The 20,578-nt window shown below is 55.2% G+C and overlaps 3 protein-coding genes across 3 annotated transcripts; all 3 read left to right on the forward strand.

Annotated features, from left to right (window-relative positions):
* The first annotated feature begins 61 nt into the window (after positions 1-61).
* Positions 62-3,285, forward strand: LOC122383028 (protein Jumonji-like). Its single transcript, XM_043369085.1, has 7 exons — positions 62-196; positions 1,515-1,774; positions 2,054-2,208; positions 2,367-2,451; positions 2,590-2,788; positions 3,016-3,138; positions 3,252-3,285. Exons 2-7 carry the CDS (start codon positions 1,525-1,527, stop codon positions 3,283-3,285), a joined length of 846 nt encoding a protein of 281 aa, XP_043225020.1. The 5' UTR covers positions 62-196; positions 1,515-1,524.
* Positions 3,286-3,300: 15 nt separating this feature from the next.
* Positions 3,301-6,712, forward strand: LOC122383030 (nucleolar protein dao-5-like). Its single transcript, XM_043369086.1, has 4 exons — positions 3,301-3,435; positions 3,708-5,022; positions 5,161-6,458; positions 6,703-6,712. Exons 1-4 carry the CDS (start codon positions 3,377-3,379, stop codon positions 6,710-6,712), a joined length of 2,682 nt encoding a protein of 893 aa, XP_043225021.1. The 5' UTR covers positions 3,301-3,376.
* Positions 6,622-19,852, forward strand: LOC122383024 (protein Jumonji-like). The gene is made up of 14 exons (XM_043369081.1): positions 6,622-6,918; positions 7,127-8,985; positions 13,705-13,870; positions 14,153-14,504; positions 14,867-15,012; positions 15,324-15,434; positions 15,837-16,011; positions 16,282-16,391; positions 16,636-16,778; positions 17,150-17,306; positions 17,705-17,867; positions 18,117-18,235; positions 18,546-18,656; positions 18,974-19,852. Exons 1-14 carry the CDS (start codon positions 6,733-6,735, stop codon positions 19,073-19,075), a joined length of 3,900 nt encoding a protein of 1,299 aa, XP_043225016.1. The 5' UTR covers positions 6,622-6,732; the 3' UTR covers positions 19,076-19,852.
* The last annotated feature ends 726 nt before the right edge of the window (positions 19,853-20,578 follow it).

Below are 20,578 nucleotides of genomic sequence, written 5' to 3' on the forward strand. Positions count from 1 at the left end.
CGCGTCTCATACGTACCTGACGCATAGTGCCTGTGATTTTGGATCGGTGGTTGTTGTTTGTGTCAGAATTTGTCATTTTCATGTCCGTGTTTGATGTGCTATTAATGGCGAGAATCGGTGCCTTTTTATGAATAATACACTGACATCGGTTGTTTTCAGTGTATCTTCTGTTTACTGATCGCAAACATCACATAAGGTACCTAATTAAAAAGGCAAGCTGCTTGACTTTACCCCAACCTGCTGGAGCTATAGCCACTTCACTTAAATCTATCAAAATCCAAGCTGAAGATTGTTATTGACATAGCTTCACATGAGATTTTTATTGAGTTATTTTGTGGAATTCACCTTTTTCTCTCTTCACAGTCCACATCAGTGTTTCACTTTATCAAGCTGTTCTGATGGGTATTTTCATTGTCATGGGCTGATGTGAGTGATGTCAATGTCCTTACCTAACCTACTGATAGAAAAACTCAACAAAAATGAAAAAGCAATATACTATATAGTTAAGATAAATAAGCATCCTGATAAACATCTTCAACAAACATCACCAAATTGGAACACAGGTGAATGTCACCTTTTGCACCCTGCGCTCAAAATTGAGTAAATACCATGCCATAATGTCACAAACCATATAATAACTTAGGTTCTTATGATGCTCAGCTTAACTCCCAAAAGCAGGTACACTAGAAGCAAAAATATTTGAATCTAATCCAACTGACCTAACTTTACCTAACAACTTTAATTTAACTACCTGGCTCAGAGTGTGACAAATATAAGTTATATATGTTTTGTGTGAAAAATATTGTTATAATATATACTTCAAATATTTTATATTCTTAAGGATTTGAATGTTATGTTGTATAGCTTATTCTTATTTCATAACTGTATATTTTATCTTGGGTACCTAATTTGTTTCAGTGAAATCAAGTGAACAGATTTCTTGCCTCCCACAATAAGCAATTATCAGTTTTGTATGTAATCTGATCACTCAAGGAGTTATACTTACATATATTTTCTTTCTGAACATAGTTTTATAGCTAGAACTTATAGATTGCCTTACAAAAGAATGTGGCAATATTTGTATGATTTTCTAATATGTCCATTGAGGTGGAATGTGATGATTTCAAATGTTTAATTAATACCTATGCTGTAATTTACCTTGAGTTTCATATTATCCAATTCATTGCAGAAAAGTGACCAATTTGTTATGTATCCAGTATCCACCTCAAGCATAAATGCTGAAGATTTTGAAGTTGTTGCAATATATGTAGAGAACAGCTCAATCAAATATTATTGATTGGCAACCCTTGATTGTTGCTTTCCAACTCATCATCACAATCAGCATGTAGTTGCCTTACTTTTGGTGACTGCAGCTTAGTGTGAGCCTGTGCTCCACTAATCCACTCAATCCCCCTTGCCATGGACAGGTAAAGATCAATTTCCTTAACGTTCTCCACTGGCACAGATCCCACCTCTGTGGCCCTTCCATGACCGTTCTCCCTGTGTCCCGCCAGGCGCGCGGCCATGCCGCGCTCCAAGCGCGACACAGTGCGCGACCGCACGGCCAGCGCGCCGTCCCCAGAGTCGCCGCTCCTCAGCAAACGCAAGGTGTTCGCGCAGCGCAAGTTCGCGCAGGGCGTGGCCACGCCGTGCGCGGGCTCTGCGCCGCCGTCGCCGCCGGCGGCCTCCTCCCGACCGCCGTCGCCGGCACCGCTGCCGCCCGACGGGCCCCTGCCCAAGACTGAGGACTTCATCACCTTCCTCTGCTTCAGAGGTAACCGGCGGCGTCGACAAGTGCGCTGATTCTGAGATTTGAAGTGGAATTTGGAACGTTTCGAAATTATCCCGGGGCTGGAAGCATCAGGAAGGGATAACGTTTTGTGTTGTGATTTGCGGCCTCCAGTATCCAATCTGATTTCAATCGGATAAAGTTAAACAGTATTTTTGAAGAAATAAGCTAGCGGTATATATTTCTTCCACAACACCCCCGACTTCTGTAGCACATCCCATGCAGACCACCGTGCGATGTTTTATCCCTCGTCGGCTCCCTCAGGCACGTCTCGATTACCGGCACACCTGGAGCGGTTCAACCACCCGCCCCTGCCGGGCAGCAGCGGCAGCAGCCGGGCGGGGCGACCCGCCCGCTCCTCGGCGGCCGCTGGGCACGAGGGCTCGCCCGGCCGCGCCGGAGCCAACGCGCGCGCCAAGGTTAGCGTGCAGTGGAGGAGCGCGGTGGAATTGTTACTTCATAGACATGATTTACTTTCGATGTGTTCGCATTGAAATTTTACTACTGTCTTGTTCTTTATTTATGGGTGTGTAGACTGTAGAGGTGATAGTAATATTGAGGTTTTCCGGTGTTGCAGGATCAGAAGAGTGCTAATGGGATCCGCCAGAACGGACACGTGAAAATGTCGGCGACCAAACCGCTCTTTCAGAAGCACAACAGTGGTGAGTATTGAGTACCCTTTCAACTAAACTGGAAGCTAACTTTATTATTCTTTTTTTTTTTGCACACATGAACTAAACCTTGTTAACGGACTGATATGGCCTTAGCCTGCACATGAGCTCCCCGTTTTGCCGTTGCAGCGCTGCACAGCCGGTCGGCGCGCGACTCTCCCTCCTCCGTGTGCAGCTCGCGCTCGGAGAAGGCCGCGCCGGCGCTGAAGCGCGCCCAGGTGGTGCTCCGCAAACTCTCCCACTCGAGCCTCATCGCCAAGAAGAAGTCGCAGTCGGCCAAACTGCGGGCACAGAAGGCGGTGGACAAGCAGGCGCGCATGCTGCAGAGGTGGGCTCAGAGGGGAGACTGTAGGGGTAGTTTGAGAGCACTGAGCTCGTCAATAGTTGTTCGACATTACGTACTTTTTTTTTTGGCTCAACCAAATATGAAATGTTATTGTCCGCCGTTCTTACTAATATAACTGTCTGTAGGTTCTATTACCCCGAGCAATGCGCAGTTTCGCACCGGATTGAATCGGTGCACCCCGGTGACGCGTTGTATCCTTCCCGTCTCAGGCTGGTGGTATCGAGCAGCCTGCGCTACCCGTCCTCGGGACCGGCCATCAAACTGACCACGCTCAAACAGCAGCGGCCGTTCGCGCGGCTGACGCGGGCCCAGATCGCGCGCGGCGCCCGACAGCGAGCGGCCGGCTCCGGCGGCCCGTCCCGGGCCCGGCCGGCCGGCACCGAGCCGCCCAAACACCGACCGGGCGCCTCAGAGACACCCAAACCGCGGCCGGGCGCGTCGTCAGCCTCGGACGGCCGGCCGTCGAAGGCGGCGGCTGAGGGGTCGTCGGCGGCGGCGCAGGCCAGGTCCCGTCGGCCGGCGACCGACGCGGTGGCGAGGATCCGACAGAGGGCCCGACTGCGGCAGCAGATGGCGGGAAAAATGAGGAGGGAGGCGGACAGGAGGAAAGTACGCGCCGAGTCCGGCAGGTGAGCGTCCAGAGGACGGGATTCTACCAACGTGTTGTATACATACATGCTTTGAGTTGAGGCATGTTCGAATATTTATAGTGTTGTCACAGCAATCGATTTTTTTCTGACGGATTTTCGCATTCTGTAAATCTTCCGATTCTTTTTATGTCTTGAAGCTGCTGTAAAATGAGAGTGCCTCGATAATTTTCCGACTATCTAATATCTGTCACTTCTCGATCCTATATAAACTCCATTGTTATCAGAAGACTGACCGCTTTTCCCCGCCCCAGATCTGGTCGGGAGGCGCCTGGCAGACCGCCCGCTCTGCGCCGCTCCTGGATGAGTGCAGACTCCGGGCCTGGCCGGCGCAGCGACGACGACCCCTCGGACTCGGAGAGGAGCGAGCGCCGGCCGGCCGGCGGTGACGCGCCCGCCCGGCCCAAGGTAGCGCTGGCCAGCCGCTCCAAGAGCAAGTTCTGGTTCTGGGTGGAGGAGCCCGTACCGCGCAGTGATGATGACGAGCCCCCGGCTGCCGAGCGGACCGCCAGTCCACGTACTCTGCGGGACGGCCGCCGCGTGCAGCCGTTGGAGTCGTCCTCCTCCTCCGAGGAATCTGAGGAGGAGGAGGAGCCGCCGGCCGGGAGGACACTCCGAGACGGTACCGTCCTCCCGCCGGCGGAGTCTGACTCGGACCGCACCCCGCCGGCCGAACAGAAAACACCTGGTGGCCGAACGGCAGGCCGGCCAGCGGCCAAGAAGGCGAGCAAGACGCCGGAGCCGGCTAGCAAACAGGCGAGAGAGGAGGCGCGGAAGGACGAGAGCAGCTCGGAAGAGGAGAGAGCGCCGCCGAGGGGCAGGGAGAGGCGCGGCTGGCGGCAGGGGCGCCGGCCGGGCTCGGCCGCCGCGGGGAGGGACAGGACTCCGGTACCGGCCGCGGCCAGGGGGCGGCGGAGGGCGCGCCGGACGGCCGGGTCCAGCTCCTCAGAGAGTGAGACCGAGACGAGCCGCAGCACCACCCGGGAGGCCAGTCGCCAGAGAACGGCGCAGGCCAAGGCAAAGGCGCGCCAGCCGGACAATAAGGTGCCCAAAGACTCCCCGGGACCGACCAAACAGTCGGGAGTGGAAGCGAAACCGGCTGTCAAGAAGAATGGTACGCCAGCGAGTAGAAGAAATAATGTCTCATCGGATGAATCCAGCAAAAAAGAGAAGGTAAATCCTCCGAAACGTGCTGTATCTAGTCAGAGGAAAAAGCCCGTCTCTAGTTCGGAGGATGAAAGTGAAGGCAAATCGAATCAAAAGGAAAAGCCGAAGACAGCGCGTGACGTTCGGCGCAGAACAGAGCCCGGCTCTGTCAAAGGCGAATCCCCGAAACCGAGTTCGGCGAAGAAGAGGCCGAACGGTCGGGCAGCGGTGCCCGCGGCGTCTCACCCGGAGCTGGAATCTCGGGATGGTAAGCCGGGTCGGTCCAAGCCCGCTGAATCGGAGGGGAGCAGCTCTGAGTCGAGCCGGGCGCCGCCACTCCGGCGGGCGCCCCGCTCCGGCAGTGCCCGCGCGCCGCCGCCGCCGCGCCGCCCGCCGTCCTCCAGCTCTGAGGAGGAGCCGGCGGCGCGGCGCCCGCTGCGGGCGGGGGCGGGGACGGGGCGGCGCCGCTCGTGGGAGACGCCGCCGCCGCCGCCGCCGGCCGACGCTGCCAGCTCAGACAGCGAGCAGTCGGGACGGGTGACCCGCTCCCGGCGGCCCGAGTCGCTGCCGATCGCCGGCGCCGTCCGGAAGCGGGCGTTCGTGCCGGGCCGTCGCGGCTGGGAGGACAGCAGCAGCGGTACGGAGGAGCGGCCCGCCAGCCGCCGCCGCGCACCGGCGCAAACCTCCAGCAGCGAGGAGCGTGCCTCGCCGCCGCCACCCCCGTCCGCCGACAAACCGCGCCGCACGCTCCGGAAGCGCAGCGAGGCCTTTTTCTCGTATGACATTATCGACACCGACACGGACGATGATCTGATCAGCGTCATCAGACCGCGGGCTCGGCAGCCGGCCAGAGCCAGTGACGCCGAGCGGTCCACTCCGAACGCAGCGCCGGCGGTGTCCAGTACCGCGGGCAGCGGCGTGCCCCGCGCCGCCTCCGCCGAGCGGAAACCCACCGTGGAGAGACGGGAGGCGTCCTCGACCGCGGTGGAGGCAGGTGCTGGCACGGCCACCCCGCCGCCGGGAGCCAAGAGCGGTCTGAAGAGGGAGTCGTCGGTGACACGGCACTCGACCGACCGCGAGTCGAGTGATCGGACCCAGAAGAAGCGCCCTCGACCCTCATCGCCGTCCAGTAGCGCGCGGCACACGCCGACTAAGAAAAAGAGCGCCTCGTCGAAATCGACCGACGGATCGTTCCTGTCCAAACTGAAGGAGTCAGCGCAGCGGAGGATCAGTCGTCTGACCCAGCGGCGGGGCGGAGCGGCTCGGTCTGGCGGCTCGCCGGCCGACTCCCGGCCCGCCATGGGCGTGTACGAGTTCGATTCGGACGAGAACCTCTCTTCTCTCACATCCCTGCGCCAGTCGAGCGACGCCGTGAAGACCGTCTCGGAGGCGACGTCGACCAGCGAGGACAAGCCGCCGGCGGCGCCTGAGCGCTCCACCTGCACCATCGCCATCCAGGTCAACATGGACGAGGAGGCGCCGCCCGCGGACGTCTCCTCGGGCACTCAGACCCCGGCGGCGGCGGCGCAGCAGACTGACTGCTCCGTACAGAGTCAGACCGAGGAGCCGGCGGCGGCGGCAGCGGAGTCCAGCGCCGGCGGGCTGTCACCGCAGCCGTCCCGGGGAGGGTCGGGGGCGCCACAGCGGCCGCCGTCCGCCGAACAGGGACGGCCCGGGCCGCCGGAGGGCGCTGCCGAGGGATCGACCCAGTCGCCGGCCCAGCGGCGGGACACGCCGTCAGAGTCTCCGGATGTCTCCCAGCCGCCGGTACAGGCGGCGGTGACGGCTCCGAGTCAACTTCAGCCGACTCAGACAGCGGCAGAGTCTGCCGTCCAGCCGGCGACTCAGACTCCGGCGCAGTCAGTGACTCAGAGCCTAGCTCAGTCAATGACTCAGCCTCCCGTCCAGTCCGGGGCTCAGCCTCCCGTCCAGTCCGGGGCTCAGCGTCCAGTCCAGCCCGCTGCCCAGGCTACACTTCAGCCAGCCGTCCAGGCCATCGCCCAGCCTCTGGTACACTCTCTGGCGCAGCCTGCGGTCCACTCTCTGGCAGCGCCGCTGGCCCAGCGCGCCAGCCAGCCCCTGTCGGCCTCTGCCGTCTCCCAGCCGCTGTTAGCCGCCGCGCCGCGTCTCATCATGCCCGTGTCTCTGCTGCGGCCTCCGTATCCAGTGGGAGGCGGCGAGGTGGGCGGCCGGCCGCTGCAGCTGGTGTCGGTGACGGCGCCCCGCTGCAGCGTGCAGCCGCCGCCCGGCCTGGTGCAGCACCAGCTGCAGCCGCCGCAGCCGCAGCCGACCGCGGCGCCACAGCCGCGCTTCCAGCAGGTGAGGGGAGATGTGAGGATTGAGACCGTAAGTGAGGTTCTTTTAACGTTCCTAAAGCTGAATGAAGTCTTTGGCGATCGCTGCATCATTGGGTCGCCCGCCGACCACTCTCCAGTAATAATCATTTTTTTCTGAATGTAACGTTTTGCTGAATTATATCATCCCACCTGTGTATTCCGTTTGTATGACGCGCCGCCACCTCTTTCAGGTGCAGTACCAGCTGGGCGCCGCCGGTCTGTTCGCCGCCGGCTCTCTGGCCAGCGGCTCGTACGGCGCCGGCCAGTACCCGCTGCTGCAGACTCCGCCGGCCGGCAAACGGCCGCTGGCGCCCGCCACCTGGTCCGCCGGAGCCGCCTCCTCGGCCCCCGCGCCCGCCGACCGACTGGCGCCCATCAAACCCGTCCACCCGCACGGCGGCGCGGTGGCCGACTGGCGGCGCAGCGCCGACGCCGCCTCCAGCGCGGCGGCGCGGTTCGCCTCGCGCGTGCCGCCGCCGGGCCTGATCCGTCTGCCGGCGAGCAGCGCGGCGCCTCCGCTGCACTACCCGCTGCCCTACTCTGGCCCGCTGCTGGCCGGCGCGTCTCCGTTCGCGCCGCGACTGGCGCTGCTCGGCGCCTCTCAGCTGCACGGCACCGGTGTGGCGGTGCTGAGCGCGCCGCCGGCCCGGCTCGAGCCGCCGCCGCCGCCGCTGCCGCTGCCGCGCGTCCCCACGCCGCTCACCTCGCCGGTCGACAGCAAGGCGGCGGTGCGCGCCCAGCTCAGGCATGCGGCGGCGTTCGCTCCGGCTCCGGCGGCGGCCGGCAGGGCGGACGGCGGCGCTGGGTCGCCGGCCGACGTCAAGGTTCCGCTGCCAGTGGTGCCGCCGGCGCCCGGGAGGATCCCGGTGCCGCCCGTGCCGATGGCGCCGTCCAGGGACCGCGCGGTGCCGGGCCGGTCAGCTGCCGGTGCCCCGGGCCCGCTCGGCCCCGCTCCCTGGTCACCGGCCCACTCGGCCCGCTCGCTGGCGGTGACGACCCGACCCACCTCGGCGCCGACCGTCACCAGCTGCACGGCGGCCACGGCTCCCTCCTCACGGCCCGCCAGCGCCACACCGTCCCGGTCAGCCAACGTGGTGTCCCCGGCGGTGGCGCGGTCCCTGGCGGCGGCGGCGGGGGCTCCGGCTCACCCTCTGCCCGTACCACCGGCGTCCCGCGCACTACCGGTACCGGGCTCTGCTGTGCCGCCCCGGGTACCTCCCCCAGCGCCGGTCTCAGCCCTCGCTCCGGCGCCGTCCGTCCCCGTCCCCGCCCCCACTCATCGTCCCCCTCAGACCGCTGTCCTTACCCAACCAGCGGTCCCGTCGGCGCCGGTCCGTGCCCAAGGCGCGACTCAGACATCAGCCTTGCCTGCTCCTCCAAGGACTCCAACCCGGCCTGTGGCGACTCCGGAGAAGCCAGGTGCCGGCACCGTCCCCACGGCACCCTTGCCACCGGTGTCAGAGGTGCGAGCCCAGTCCTCTGTTCCGTCACAGAAGGTCTCCGCCACTCCGGCTGCGACTGCGGCGCCGTCCCCCGCCGTGGTGCCGTCCCTGACGAGCAGTTCAGGAGCCACCAGCACCGCGGCGGCGGTGGAGACTACAGGCAGCGGGAAAACGGAGAGCCGGCCGCAGAAGCGACCCGCTGAGAAGACGCCGTCTTCCAAGACAGCTCCGTCCGCCAAGAAGGCTGCATCAGTGCCAGCCGCGGCCGCTAGTCCAGCAACTTCAACCTCATCAGAGACCCCCTCCACACCTACTGCCACAAAACCCACACCCAAACCCTCATCCAAATCTTCCGACCGACCCACACCAGTTCCCAAACCCTCCCCCAAGTCCAGTCCGGCCGGCCGGCCTCCCACCTCCGCCGCGCGCGGTAAGAAAAAGGCCGGTGACGAGGCGGCCTCCTCGTCCTCCGATGCGGAGCGGCTCTCGGCGGCCTCTCCAATGTCCCCGGCTGCGCGCGGGAGGCGCCGGTTCGACCGCGAGGAGGACTCTGGCAGGGAGTCGACCCCGCAGAGCAGGAGGTCCTCGCAGAGCCCCGCGCCAGCCAAGTGAGTGAGATCGTCACACGAGGGTTGGGGTGAATCTGTTTATAACTTTCTTGCTATTCTTGCTGTTTTCTCAAGAATCAAGAATCAAGAATCAAGGTTGTTTGGGCTCTGGAAGAAGACGTCGAGGTCTATGTTGTAGCCCATTTCTTTTTTTAATCACGCGTTTTTCTATATCAGTTTGATTTCTCTTCGGTCAGTCTTGTCTGTCTGCCCGATGTTTGTCGTATCTTGACTTAAATTGGTTAGATGTTTTTGCCATCTTGGTGTGAGAGCTTAACAAATTCCATTTATTTATAACTCTTTGTGAGAAAAATCTTCCTCTCTTCAACGTCCGGTGGTGGGGCTTGTACAGTTTGAGGTAATCTCGCTCTGTTCGGTTTCTAACGTTAAATAATTGGGTGAGGTCACACTCGTGGAGCTGATGGAGGATTTTGTGGGTCTCAAGTAAGTCTCCCCGTTCTCTTCTCTCTTCTAGGGTGGTAAGCTTAAGCTGTCTCAGCCGCTCTGGATAATTTAACCCTTGCAGTCCCACAACTCTTCTTGTAGCTGCTCTTTGAACTGTTTCAATCTTCTTGATATTATATTTCTTATATGGAGACCACACTTGGGGACAGAATTCAATGTGAGGGCGAACAAATGTTTTGTATGTGAGATTAAACATTGCCGGCCTCAGCTTTTCAAAGGTTCTCCTTACCATGCCCCAACTGGCATATGCTCGTTGGGTGCATTTGTTGATATGTTTGTTGAACTCGAGCGAGGAGTCAACAATAACACCCAGGTCTCTTTGTTCGTTGGTGTTCTCCAGCTTAGTACCACCGAGCATGTAGACTGGTCTGTCGGACATCATTTGTTTGGTGCCGATTCGAAGGGTCTGGCACTTAGAAGCATTGCAGCATAGTTTCCATTGACGAGACCAGTGCTCAATCTCTTGGAGATCCCCTTGTAAGCGCTCCACATCTTCATGTGACTTGATGTGTCGGTAGATTTTACTATCATCAGCAAAAATTTGCACCTGGCTAACTATTTGATCCGGCATGTCATTAATAAACAGAAGGAACAGTGTGGGACCGATCACTGAGCCCTGTGGGACGCCACTTGCTACCTTTGCCCAGCTTGAGTGGGCTCCGTTGACTACAACTCTCTGTTTCCTATCGTAGAGGAAGTCTTCAAGCCAGTTAAGCAGCTGACCGCCAATCCCTGATCGGTATAATTTATGACAAAGTCTTGCATGTGGTACGGTGTCAAAAGCTTTTGCAAAGTCTAGATAGACAATGTCTGTAGGTACCTTTTCATCAAGGCTGCGGCTGCAGTCTTCCAAAGTGGAGAGGAGGTTTGTTAAACACGACCTTCCGGAAACAAATCCGTGTTGGCGTGGGTTCAAAATGTCGTTCTGCAAAATATGACTCATTATTTGTTCATTGACGATTCTTTCCATCACTTTACTGCATATGCAGGTTAAACTAATTGGGCGGTAGTTTTGGGCTTCAGTTCTTGATCCCTTCTTATGGACTGCTGTGACGTATGCCATTTTCCATAGACGAGGGACATGTCCAGTGTCCATCGAGTTTTTGAATATGATCCTCAAAGGTACTGCTACATTTTCTGCGAGTTCAGCTAGGAGACGTGGGTGAAGATCATCTGGCCCTGGTGACTTGTAGGACTTAAGCTCTTTCAGTAGCTTGATGATATGTTGAAGAGGCATTTCAACTGAATGTAATTCGGGTACATCTGGATGCCGACAGTGGGTGAAAGGACACATTTGCTCGTCTGACAGTGAGGAGAAGAATTCGTTGGCGTAAATCAAGTCAGAGTCATCTTCTAACGTGAACACATTCTTGAAGTGTTGGTTGAGGGCAGCGGCAGTTTCTTCGTATGTTGATGATGGGGTTCCGTCTGCCTTGGTAACTTGCCCTACTGGCTCTCGAACTTTGTTTTTGGAGTTACAGTACGCATAAAACAGCTTGGGATTAGTTTTGATCTGATGAAAAAGTTTTTCTTCGTGCTTTGTTTTGATGTTACGTAGACCATAATGAGCCTTTTTTCTTGCCTTGATGTATTTCTTTCTATACCTTTCCAACTCTGGTAGCTTTAACCTCTCTGCCCTCATGTAGGCATTCCAAGCACGGTGTTTCTTTGCAATCTTCCTTTTTGCTTCATTGTTAAACCACATTTTATTATTATCTCTGCCCCTACACATCGTTTTCACAGGAACACATTCTTTCCGGATTTGCATTAGGTGTTCAACCAGTAAATCATACTGCTCATCGCTACTTTTGTTTGACAGCATGGCAGTCCAGTTAACTTGGGAAGCCATGTTCCTTGCCTTTTCATAGTCTCCCTTCATGTAGTTCCACACCGTTTTTAGAGGCTGATTATTTTTCAAACATCTGACATCAGGAATAAGTAGGTCTGCTTGTATGACGCCGTGATCGCTTTTGCCGAAGGGAGGTAATACCTCCGCGCCTTCAATGTCATCTGCTCGACTTGTTATCAGTAGGTCCAAAAGACTGGGTTGATTTGATCCCCTTGCTCTGGTAAAGTGCCTGATGTGCTGGTGTAGTCCATTTGTTTGCAATACGTTCAGCACTTCAACTGGTGTGTTGAAACCCTCATTGTTTTTATTCTTAGACGACGAGTCGTTCCACGAAATCTCAGGAAGGTTGAAATCACCACATATTAACAGGTTGTTTGTTAACGTTGAGGCTTTGGTAATCAATTCTATCAAGATTTCATCATTTCTTCGGCAGCTGTTTGGTTTTCTGTACACAATACCCAAAAGCATTCTGGTGGTTCTTGACACCTTTATCCAGACCCAACAAGATTCTTTGAATTGACTTGCATAATCGTCAAGTTCGTGACAAGTTTTCATTTCAAGCCCGTCTTTTACGAACGCCAGTATTCCACCACGTCTTTCTTCCAAATTATCCTGGCGATGAATTTGAAACCCATGTTTCCTTAACAGTGTGTTTGGCAGGTCAATATTGCAGTTACTCTCAACAATTGCTAGTATGTCGGGCTTAAAGGATTCCAGGTACAGATGTAATTCAGGTAACTTGTTACCAATCCCATCAGCATTTGTGAAAGCAACTTTGAGTTTGAAAGATAATCTTGAGCTTTGAACATTTTTGCAACCATCAGGGTCTTTATCTAAGCTGTCACAGACCCTTTCTTGTCTTCCTTTAACGTCTTCCTTGTCTTTCTTCAAAGAGCTCCTCTCCTCTTTGGTCTTTGGGGACAACACGCCCCCGAAATATACGGTGGGTGGTCTTCCCTTTCACGTTCAGCTCTTCCCTTAATTTGCGTTGAATTTCACGTTCCTCAGGTGGGAGGTCGCGACTCATATAAATGTTCGCGAAGCCTGAGTTCTTGAGAAAGTATCTCAATTTCATCAGTCGCTCCACGTCGTCTTTGCTTGTCAGCTTTACAAGAAGTAGTCTCGGTTTTGTCGTGTTGACTGTGTGGGTTCCATCTCTTCTAACTTGACCCGCGTCATTCCTTCGGCCGAGTCTAAATACTTTGACAGTCTGGATATCTTGGTATTCCCCTAGCAAAGCATGAACTATGTTTGCGAAGCTGTCCTCGTCGTATCTCTGTCTCGCCGCTGGGTCAGCTGCCCTACTTTCCGGAATGTTGTGCAAAATAATGTTTTCTTCTCTCTTCCACTGATCTTCCTTGGTCAGGGTTTTGAGCTTGTCTGTAACTGTCTTGAGAACTTGGTCACAAGTTCCTCGAACTGTTTCAGCATACGTTTTTGCTTGCAGTGTGGGCGCTTCTGCAGAGACTGCCTGCTTGACTTCATGCTCGTGGGCTGATAATAATTTGTTGAGAGCTTTCGTGTTGCTCTCAATAGCTTGCTCCAAGTTTGCAATCTTGGTTTCGATGGCGGTGCAGTTCTGCCTCATCTTGTCCTGAGTTATCTTGCCAGTTTTACAGAAGCTGCAGACAAAGGATAGGACACTGTACTTTTGTAGTGCCTGCATAGCTGGCCCGCATATTTGTTGACAGTCTGCATGGAACAGAAAGCCGCAAGTAACACAGAGCGCACCACTGTCATCTTCTATCGGCTTCCCACAACGCTTATCAGATCCTCCTTTGCACGTTTTAATCTCTTCACCATTAGCATATTCAACTGTCTCAGGTTCGCTGCTAGGCGACTGTATGGATCCAACGATCTTTTTCTTGTTTTTCTTCGATTTTCTAGCAATGATCCATTGCTTACTGTCCATGTCATATCCTCCAATGGAGTCATCCGAGTCGTCGTCAGATAGATTGATTGTGCTTATAGCACAACCTGTTTTGACATTTGCTGCCATTTCAAAAAGTAGAGCAAGAGGCGCAGAAGTGCCTCGACTTGCTGAGTGCACGAGTGTGCAGATTAAAAATCAAGAGCAAGCTGCCCACCTCGACAAATACGAAAATATGTTCTTAAGTAAGAAAAATGCAATTTTTGAAGAGTTAGAGCAGGCACAGCTTTCACTTTTGTGCTTATACGGCCTTGAGTAATACTTGGCTCCACTCGTGCAGTATTTTTTATCATTTAAATTCCATTGGTTGGCACACATGTCCTGCTATGACTATAAGTGCACAAATTAGTCAATTCCTCTTCCACAAACCAACATGTTTCTCATGTAGCTTCCATTGACGGTCTCGAGCTCGCCAGTGAACCATTCTAACCGCTCCCGTGCGTCACCTTACCCCCTCCCCCTTCCCGTATGTCAGGCGGGCGCGTAAGGTGTCGACGATGGAGCTGGGCGTGCTCCAGGAGGTGCCCGTGTTCCGTCCCACCGAAAAGGAGTTCTCCGACCCGCTCCGCTACATCGAGAAAATCAGACCCGAGGCCGAGCAGTACGGGCTCTGCCGCGTGGTGCCGCCGCCAGGATTCAAGGTATGGGACTTCGTGAAGCATTTACAGTCGGGGGTGTGGGCTGAGGGCTCGGTTTCTTCAGTTGGATGGGTTGAAAGCTTTTAATGGGGACTGGTTGTTGATTTTAATAGCATGGATCGCCGCCTCTAGAGGAAGGTACTTCACGTATGCCACACAGACCACAGGAAACTGATATTGGTGGTGGCCTGGCATTTAGTCAACTAGGACCTGAGTGTCTCGATGTTTGTTTGTTGACTGCTCCCTACCGTATTCTAAGCGCGTCCTCTGCCCGCCTTTCCCCAGCCCGAATGCCGCGTGGACGACGACATGCGTTTCGTGGCGTACAACCACTACGTGCACAAGGTGTTCCGCCGGTGGGGGCCCAACTTCCGCGAGCTGCTGGCCATCCGGCGGTACCTGGAGCAGCAGCAGATCGACATGGACGACCTGCCGCTGGTGGGCGGCATGGAGATCGACCTGCCGGGCCTCTACCACACCGTGCAGAGACTCGGAGGGCTCAACGACGTGATCGCCGGCCGACGCTGGCCGGCCGTGGCCGATCTGATCCACATGCCCAAGTGCGCGCAGGACCGGGCGGTCAAACTGGAGCAGATCTACCTCAAGTACCTGGTCGGGTACACCATGCTCACGGAAGGTAAGAAAGCGGAGGAACGATCTAGGAAGGTGGGAGGTAGCGTGACAACTTGGTCGATGTTGGAGGTCGGGTGAAGTTAGTAGTGTAACAGCATAGGGCTAGTTGTCGCTACACACACAAAAAAAAAAAAATAAAGTAGAAAAATAAAAGGCTGTCTTGATTCGTGTGCGAAAACCAGAAGACGAAAATTAATTTTGCCTCAGAATATTACTTGAGAACATTCATCGTGATATGAATGCTTATAGCATTTAATAACTAGCCTGCTCACGTCTTAAACTCCCTCCTTCGTGACAGCAAACAATGTCTCGCAATGAACGTTCTATAATAACAGCAACGCTTTCCATGCCACCCCATATTCTCAGACGAGAGGAAGCGCCTGCGCACGGAGGTGGAGACGGACTGGCACCGGCGCGAGCAGCAGGCCCGCTGCCGGCAGCTGCAGACCGACGACGAGGACGAACAGGACAGTGACGAGGATGACGACGACGCCGCAGAGTGCATCGTCAAGGTACGGGAGAGGGAATCGGGGGCGGGCCTGGGATTCGGAGACGGGTCAAATGTGTGGGCATATATCGGCGTCGTAAGTGCTTATGATATCATGGGGGCAATGTGTAAAGGTTATCTTTTTTCGTGGTTGGTATCTAGACAGGGTGCTGCTTTTCTGCTGGCTGTGGGTGCCTATCTCATATCTGGTTTATGTTTATGCCTTATGTGCTGTGTGTTTTACATGCCCAGCTGAGTTAATATGTGAATTGTGCTAGATATCGTGGTTGTGTCGCATTACTGACAGGTAATTGTCTTCCCGTTCGTATTCCGCAGGGTAAAACGGTCAGCCTGGGCGCCTTCTACCGCGTGGCGAGGAACACCGCCTCGCTGCTGTTCAAGCAGAGTGACCCGAAACCGGAACTGGTCGAGGATGAGTACTGGAAGGTATGTGGACCATCACACAGATTGAGTAACATCGGCAGAGAGTTCAATGGTCGGATGTAACCCGTGGATCAGTGACCGTAATCTGTCAAATGAAAACTTTTACTCGTAATTTTGCGGTCGTATTGAGCTTTCCCTGTCAGTTCTCCTAGATCCATTCAAATGTTGCCCACACTCGGCTCTGGCTGACTGCTGTCAATCAGTCTCAACACGCTGCGGAGCTTGTCATATTATTTAGAGCCTGTCGGTAACTGACTAGTTTGCCAGTCGCCTGTCACAACCTGTCATCGTCCTGTCAGAATCTGTCACCACCTGGCTAAACCCTGCTATCTGTCAACCATACCGATAACTCTACCGTATCTTCCACCAGCGCTCAACTAACCCCGACCCTCCCCATCCGCTCAGGTGGTGAACGAGCGGGACCGGCACATCTGCGTGTACTCGGGCAGCGTCGACTGCGGCGCGCAGAGCTACGGCTTCGTCTGTGACAAAAAGTCGCAGACCTCGCGGCTCGCCTGGAACCTGAAGGTGCTCAGCAACAACCCGGGGTCGATCCTGCGCTCCATGGGACAGGTCATGGGTGAGTCTCCTTATAGACAAAGTTTTGGTTCTTACTGAAGTTCAATGGGTTTCCGGTGCTAGGCTTATATGCTGCTGCTGTTGCTGCTTTATTTTCATGAGAATGAACTATTACAGCTGCTCGAAACCTCTCCCTCGAACGCCAGAAATAATGGCTCATCAGTAATGCATCATAGTTCGTGTAAGTGATTAATTACTTGTTCGCTCCTCGAAAGTCCCACATTTCCCAGACTGACCACTGAGCAACTGATCGTGTTTTATCCCCCTGCAGGTGTGACTGTACCGACTGTGCACATGTCGATGGCGTTCACCACCGGCTGCTGGTACTCGGACCCGCACTCGCTGCCCTGGATAGAGTACCTCCACACCGGGGCGTCAAAGGTTGGTAAACTCACATCCCCAAATATGTGCGCAGCTTAGAAGAGGCATCAGTGAAGTAACCATTTCCGGCTGGCAATGCAATAAAACATGTGCCATGACAGTATCTCCTCAACTTCGTACTAGTCGCTGCTGTATAGGTCGACAGTACCACTCCATGGAATGGCGCCGTTTATTCAACACTGGTGTCTTTTCTCGCCCCAGCCGTCTCAGGCCTAGACTGACATCGCTTCCCCCGCTGTTCCAGGTGTGGTACTCTGTGCCGGCCTCGGGCGGCGAGGCGCTGCGCCGGGAGCTCACCGAACTGATGCCCGGATACCTGCGACAGCACCCCGTGTGGCTACCCTCCGATACGGCCATGGTGCCGCCCGACCTGCTGGCTGATAGGGGGTACGTACTGACACTCTGACACCGAGACTGACACTGACACGACCGCCCGACCTGCTGGCTGACCGGGGGTACGTACTGCGACACTGGCACCTCACACGTGATACTCGACACATGACGTGTGAAAGTGACACAGCGACTTATGACACGACCGGTGTCTACCGACAGAAAGGTGTGCACTCGGTACTCTGTACGTACGATGTCAAAGGGCCTTGATTTGTATCTGTCCGTCGTCCCCGTGTCCCCTCAGCGCTCCGGTACCACCGACCCATCATCACTGCCCTGTCCCCGCTCCCCCCACCCTTGGCGTGCCGGTGGCTGACTGTTTTTGTCCCTCACCTGCCGCCCTGACCTGACCCCGCTCGGTCCCGCAGCGTTCCTGTGGCTCGCGCCGTGCAGCAGCCGGGCGAGTTTGTCGTCTCGTTCCCCCGCGCCTTCACGGCCTCGGTCGGCACCGGCTACACGCTCTCCGAGTCGGTGTTCTTCGCCACGCCCGACTGGCTCGCCTCCGCCACTGACGTATACGATAAGGTGCGTGATTGAAATGAGAAACCGTTAGTGTCCCCTGTCCCCTGTCACAGAGGAACGGAGATCGACCCAGTGGAAGTGGGGATGGTAGGATTCGTGGGATATTATGACGGTGAATACCCAGATGCTGATAGATCATTGCGTTTTACGTTAGAAGGTATAAATTTGTGTGTGAAAGGAGCTTCTTGGTAGGTGGGATAGCAGATCCGAGTTGTGTAAAGGCTCAGTTAGTTGTTTGAATGGAAGTGCGTTTTTCCTCTTGGTTCCATTTAGCACTGCATCAGAGAGTTTTAGTCTATTGGTAATATGTTTCCATGCCGCTGCGATGATTTGATGGCGTCTCAGATCTCACTCAGCAGGATGCAGTGATAAAACCCTCTCTCCCGCCCGTCCACCCGCAGCTGAAGTTGAGCGGCGAGCCGGGCGTGTTCTCGCTGGACCGGCTGGTGCTGGGCGTCTGCTCTGACCCGCGCGCTTCGCTCGAGGCCCTGGCCCGCTGTCAGCCGCTGCTGCTCGACCTGCAGCGGCAGCAGCACGAGCAGCAACAGCGACTCCAGCAGCTCGGTACGGACGGAGGGCGAACAGAGGCGTAATGGGGGATGGGAGGGTGGAAGGGGTCCTTGTGTTATCAATTATCATGAGTTGGGCTAGCTATATCAAACATTATTGTTCAGTTGATTGGTGATGTCAGCTGATCCCATGCTTTGTGCGTCTGTTTTATAGGACATTTTCTTGCTCGGTATATGTTAACGCTAAACGACTTTGAACCCGTTGCGTGATCAGACGGTAGTATTTATTCTCTCCCGGTTTCAGGCATCACCGACCCGGTGAAGATATCGGCCAAGAAGGGGGGCCGGTCGCGCAAGTCGGCGGCGCTCGAGGAGGACGACAAGGAGTGCGACGTCTGTAGGAGGACGCTCTACTCCGCCATGGTGAGTCTGCGCGGCACTGTGACTCTTGGATTGACTCTGACTGTGGGGGACTTGGCTGTGATGTGTCTGCTCCGCTCTCCGTCTCTTTGACTAGGTATTGAAATACGCTCGATTCAGCAGACGGCCCTAAAACTCCTCTTTTTCGACCTAGATCGACTCTGATCTGGCTGTGGGACAGGAATTGACTTTTCCCTAATTTTCTTTCAACCGTGTTTCACCGGCGGTTTGTTATTAATCTTCAGCCTTGCTGACCGAACGCTGATCTCTGTAATACCCTCTGACCCTGCACTGACCTCTGACCCGTCGGCAGGTCGATAACCCCTCCGAGAGCGTGGTCTACTGTCTGGAGGATGCCGCCGAGCTGCTCAGAAAGCCCGGCTCCAAACTCGAGGGGCTCAAACTTCAGCTCATGTATTCTCAGGTGAGCATTGATAAGTGTGGCGGACTAAGCTGGTGCATCTCTGCCCTATAACTTTAAGGATTTCTTTTGGTTATATGTCGCGGTATTTTGCTGTGTAGATGTAGCAAGGTACTCGCCGTGGATTAGCATAATCTCTCGAAAATGAAATACGATAAAAAGCTTAGGTATGTGGCTTCGGACCGTACACTGAGCAGTGAGCATGCAATTCTCGCATAAGGACGATAAAACGAAGCATTGTATGTTTTTTTTTTCATTTCGAATGTTTTGTATGCATTCGTCATTGTTTTTGGCAATAACCGAGTGCCGTTCGATTTCAGAGCGATTTCGAGGAGCTCATTCATCAGGTGGACGAACGGATCGCCGAGCTCGGATCGAAACAGAGCTCGGCCAAAAAGAAACAGAAAAAGTCGGCGGCCTGAGCAGCTGCTGCGGCGCCGGCGCCTGGTGATGATCTCAGGGGATAGAGGTGGGCCAGTACCGGCCGCCAGAGCCGCCGGTACTGCAGCCGCCGCCGCGTTACGAGTACTTAGTTGGGTCGCTGCACCGCCGACCTGTACAAACCAACGACGCATGCTAGTGTTTTAGTGCGTATATTAAGTTGTGTGACAATAATTACGCGGGCATTATTTTCGATTGTCCGAATTTTCCAGCCAAACCAGTGAGCTGTCGATTTGAGCTGTTTTTATGTCGAGTCTCGTCTTTTTTAAGATTGTGTGGAAATCGTGTTTGGTAATTGGCACTGGACAGTTCATTGCTGCGTGTTTCTTATATTCTTATTATGTCGGGCGGGGCTCGCGGCTGTCTCGCCATGTTGTAATGCGCGGAGGTCCGGGGATATCGAGGGTTGTCGGTTGCGGAGAGTGCCCCCGACCGGCGGGGCCCCGACTCTCACAGTTCGAACAGGAACTGACGGAGAATCAGAGAGAGAATGTGTGCTTTCATCGATAGGCCTGCTGAGCGCTGTCTGGCCGCTGCGTTGGTGAGAGGTCTGTGTTGGCTCCCGGCGTCTCGCGTGTCCCTCTGTCTATCCCCCCTCTACCTGTGCCCCTCTGTGCCCGTTGAGCCGCTGTTCGGACCCCTCCCCCCGCCCCGCCCCGCTCTTCGCTGGGAGGGCTAGGTGACGCGGTCCCTGCCGGCGGCGGTGACGCGCGAGACTGTCTTTCCCGGTCGGAGAACAATATATAGCGTAGACTATATGCCCCGTGTGTGTGCATGACGTAGGGGGGGGGGGGACTGCAGCAGCTCGCGGGAATGGTCGACTTTATAACTGATGTTTTGTGGTTAGTTCACGGCCATCACGGCTCGTTTGAGCTTGCTGCATGGACAAGAGCTTGCGCTCTGACCATAAAGTAAAAATGGAGTTACGAATACGAAGGCCATGGTTTACTTTGAACCATAATGAAAACTTCCCTTTTTAATTATACGATACATTTGTGTAGAGCGAGGGACTTTTCACGTGCGCATATGCAACGAGGATATTCACATTATCATGCCGGGCTCTTGGGAAATTATTTCATCGTTTATTTATAATGCGTATTCGAGGGACTGGAGGCGCGCTCTGTTGTTATCTGTTGCAGTGACAACGTGCATTATATAACTTCACTAAACGCTCCGATATTAATTTAGCTCAAAGCCGCGTGTAATTTGGAATGTAGCTACACCCAACACCTTGCATCTAACCCATTGATGAGTTGAACGGTGAACAGTGAGATGAAGATCTGAGAATTAGCCATCCCGGACCCAGGACCGGCAGATCGAATAGGCCGTGAAGCTGGGCGTGGCAGCAGCAAGTTGGACGATCTCCAGGTCACTGGAGGTCACCGAGAGAGAGGTGTAAGCAAAGAACGAAAATGCGTTATCTTTCCCTCTCCCTCTCTCTCTCTCTCTCTCTCTCTCTCTCCCTCTCCCTCTCCCTGCTCTCT

This window comes from Amphibalanus amphitrite, unplaced genomic scaffold (assembly GCF_019059575.1).
Source record: "Amphibalanus amphitrite isolate SeventyFive unplaced genomic scaffold, NRLGWU_Aamphi_draft 000153F_arrow, whole genome shotgun sequence".
NCBI lineage: Eukaryota > Metazoa > Arthropoda > Thecostraca > Balanomorpha > Balanidae > Amphibalanus > Amphibalanus amphitrite.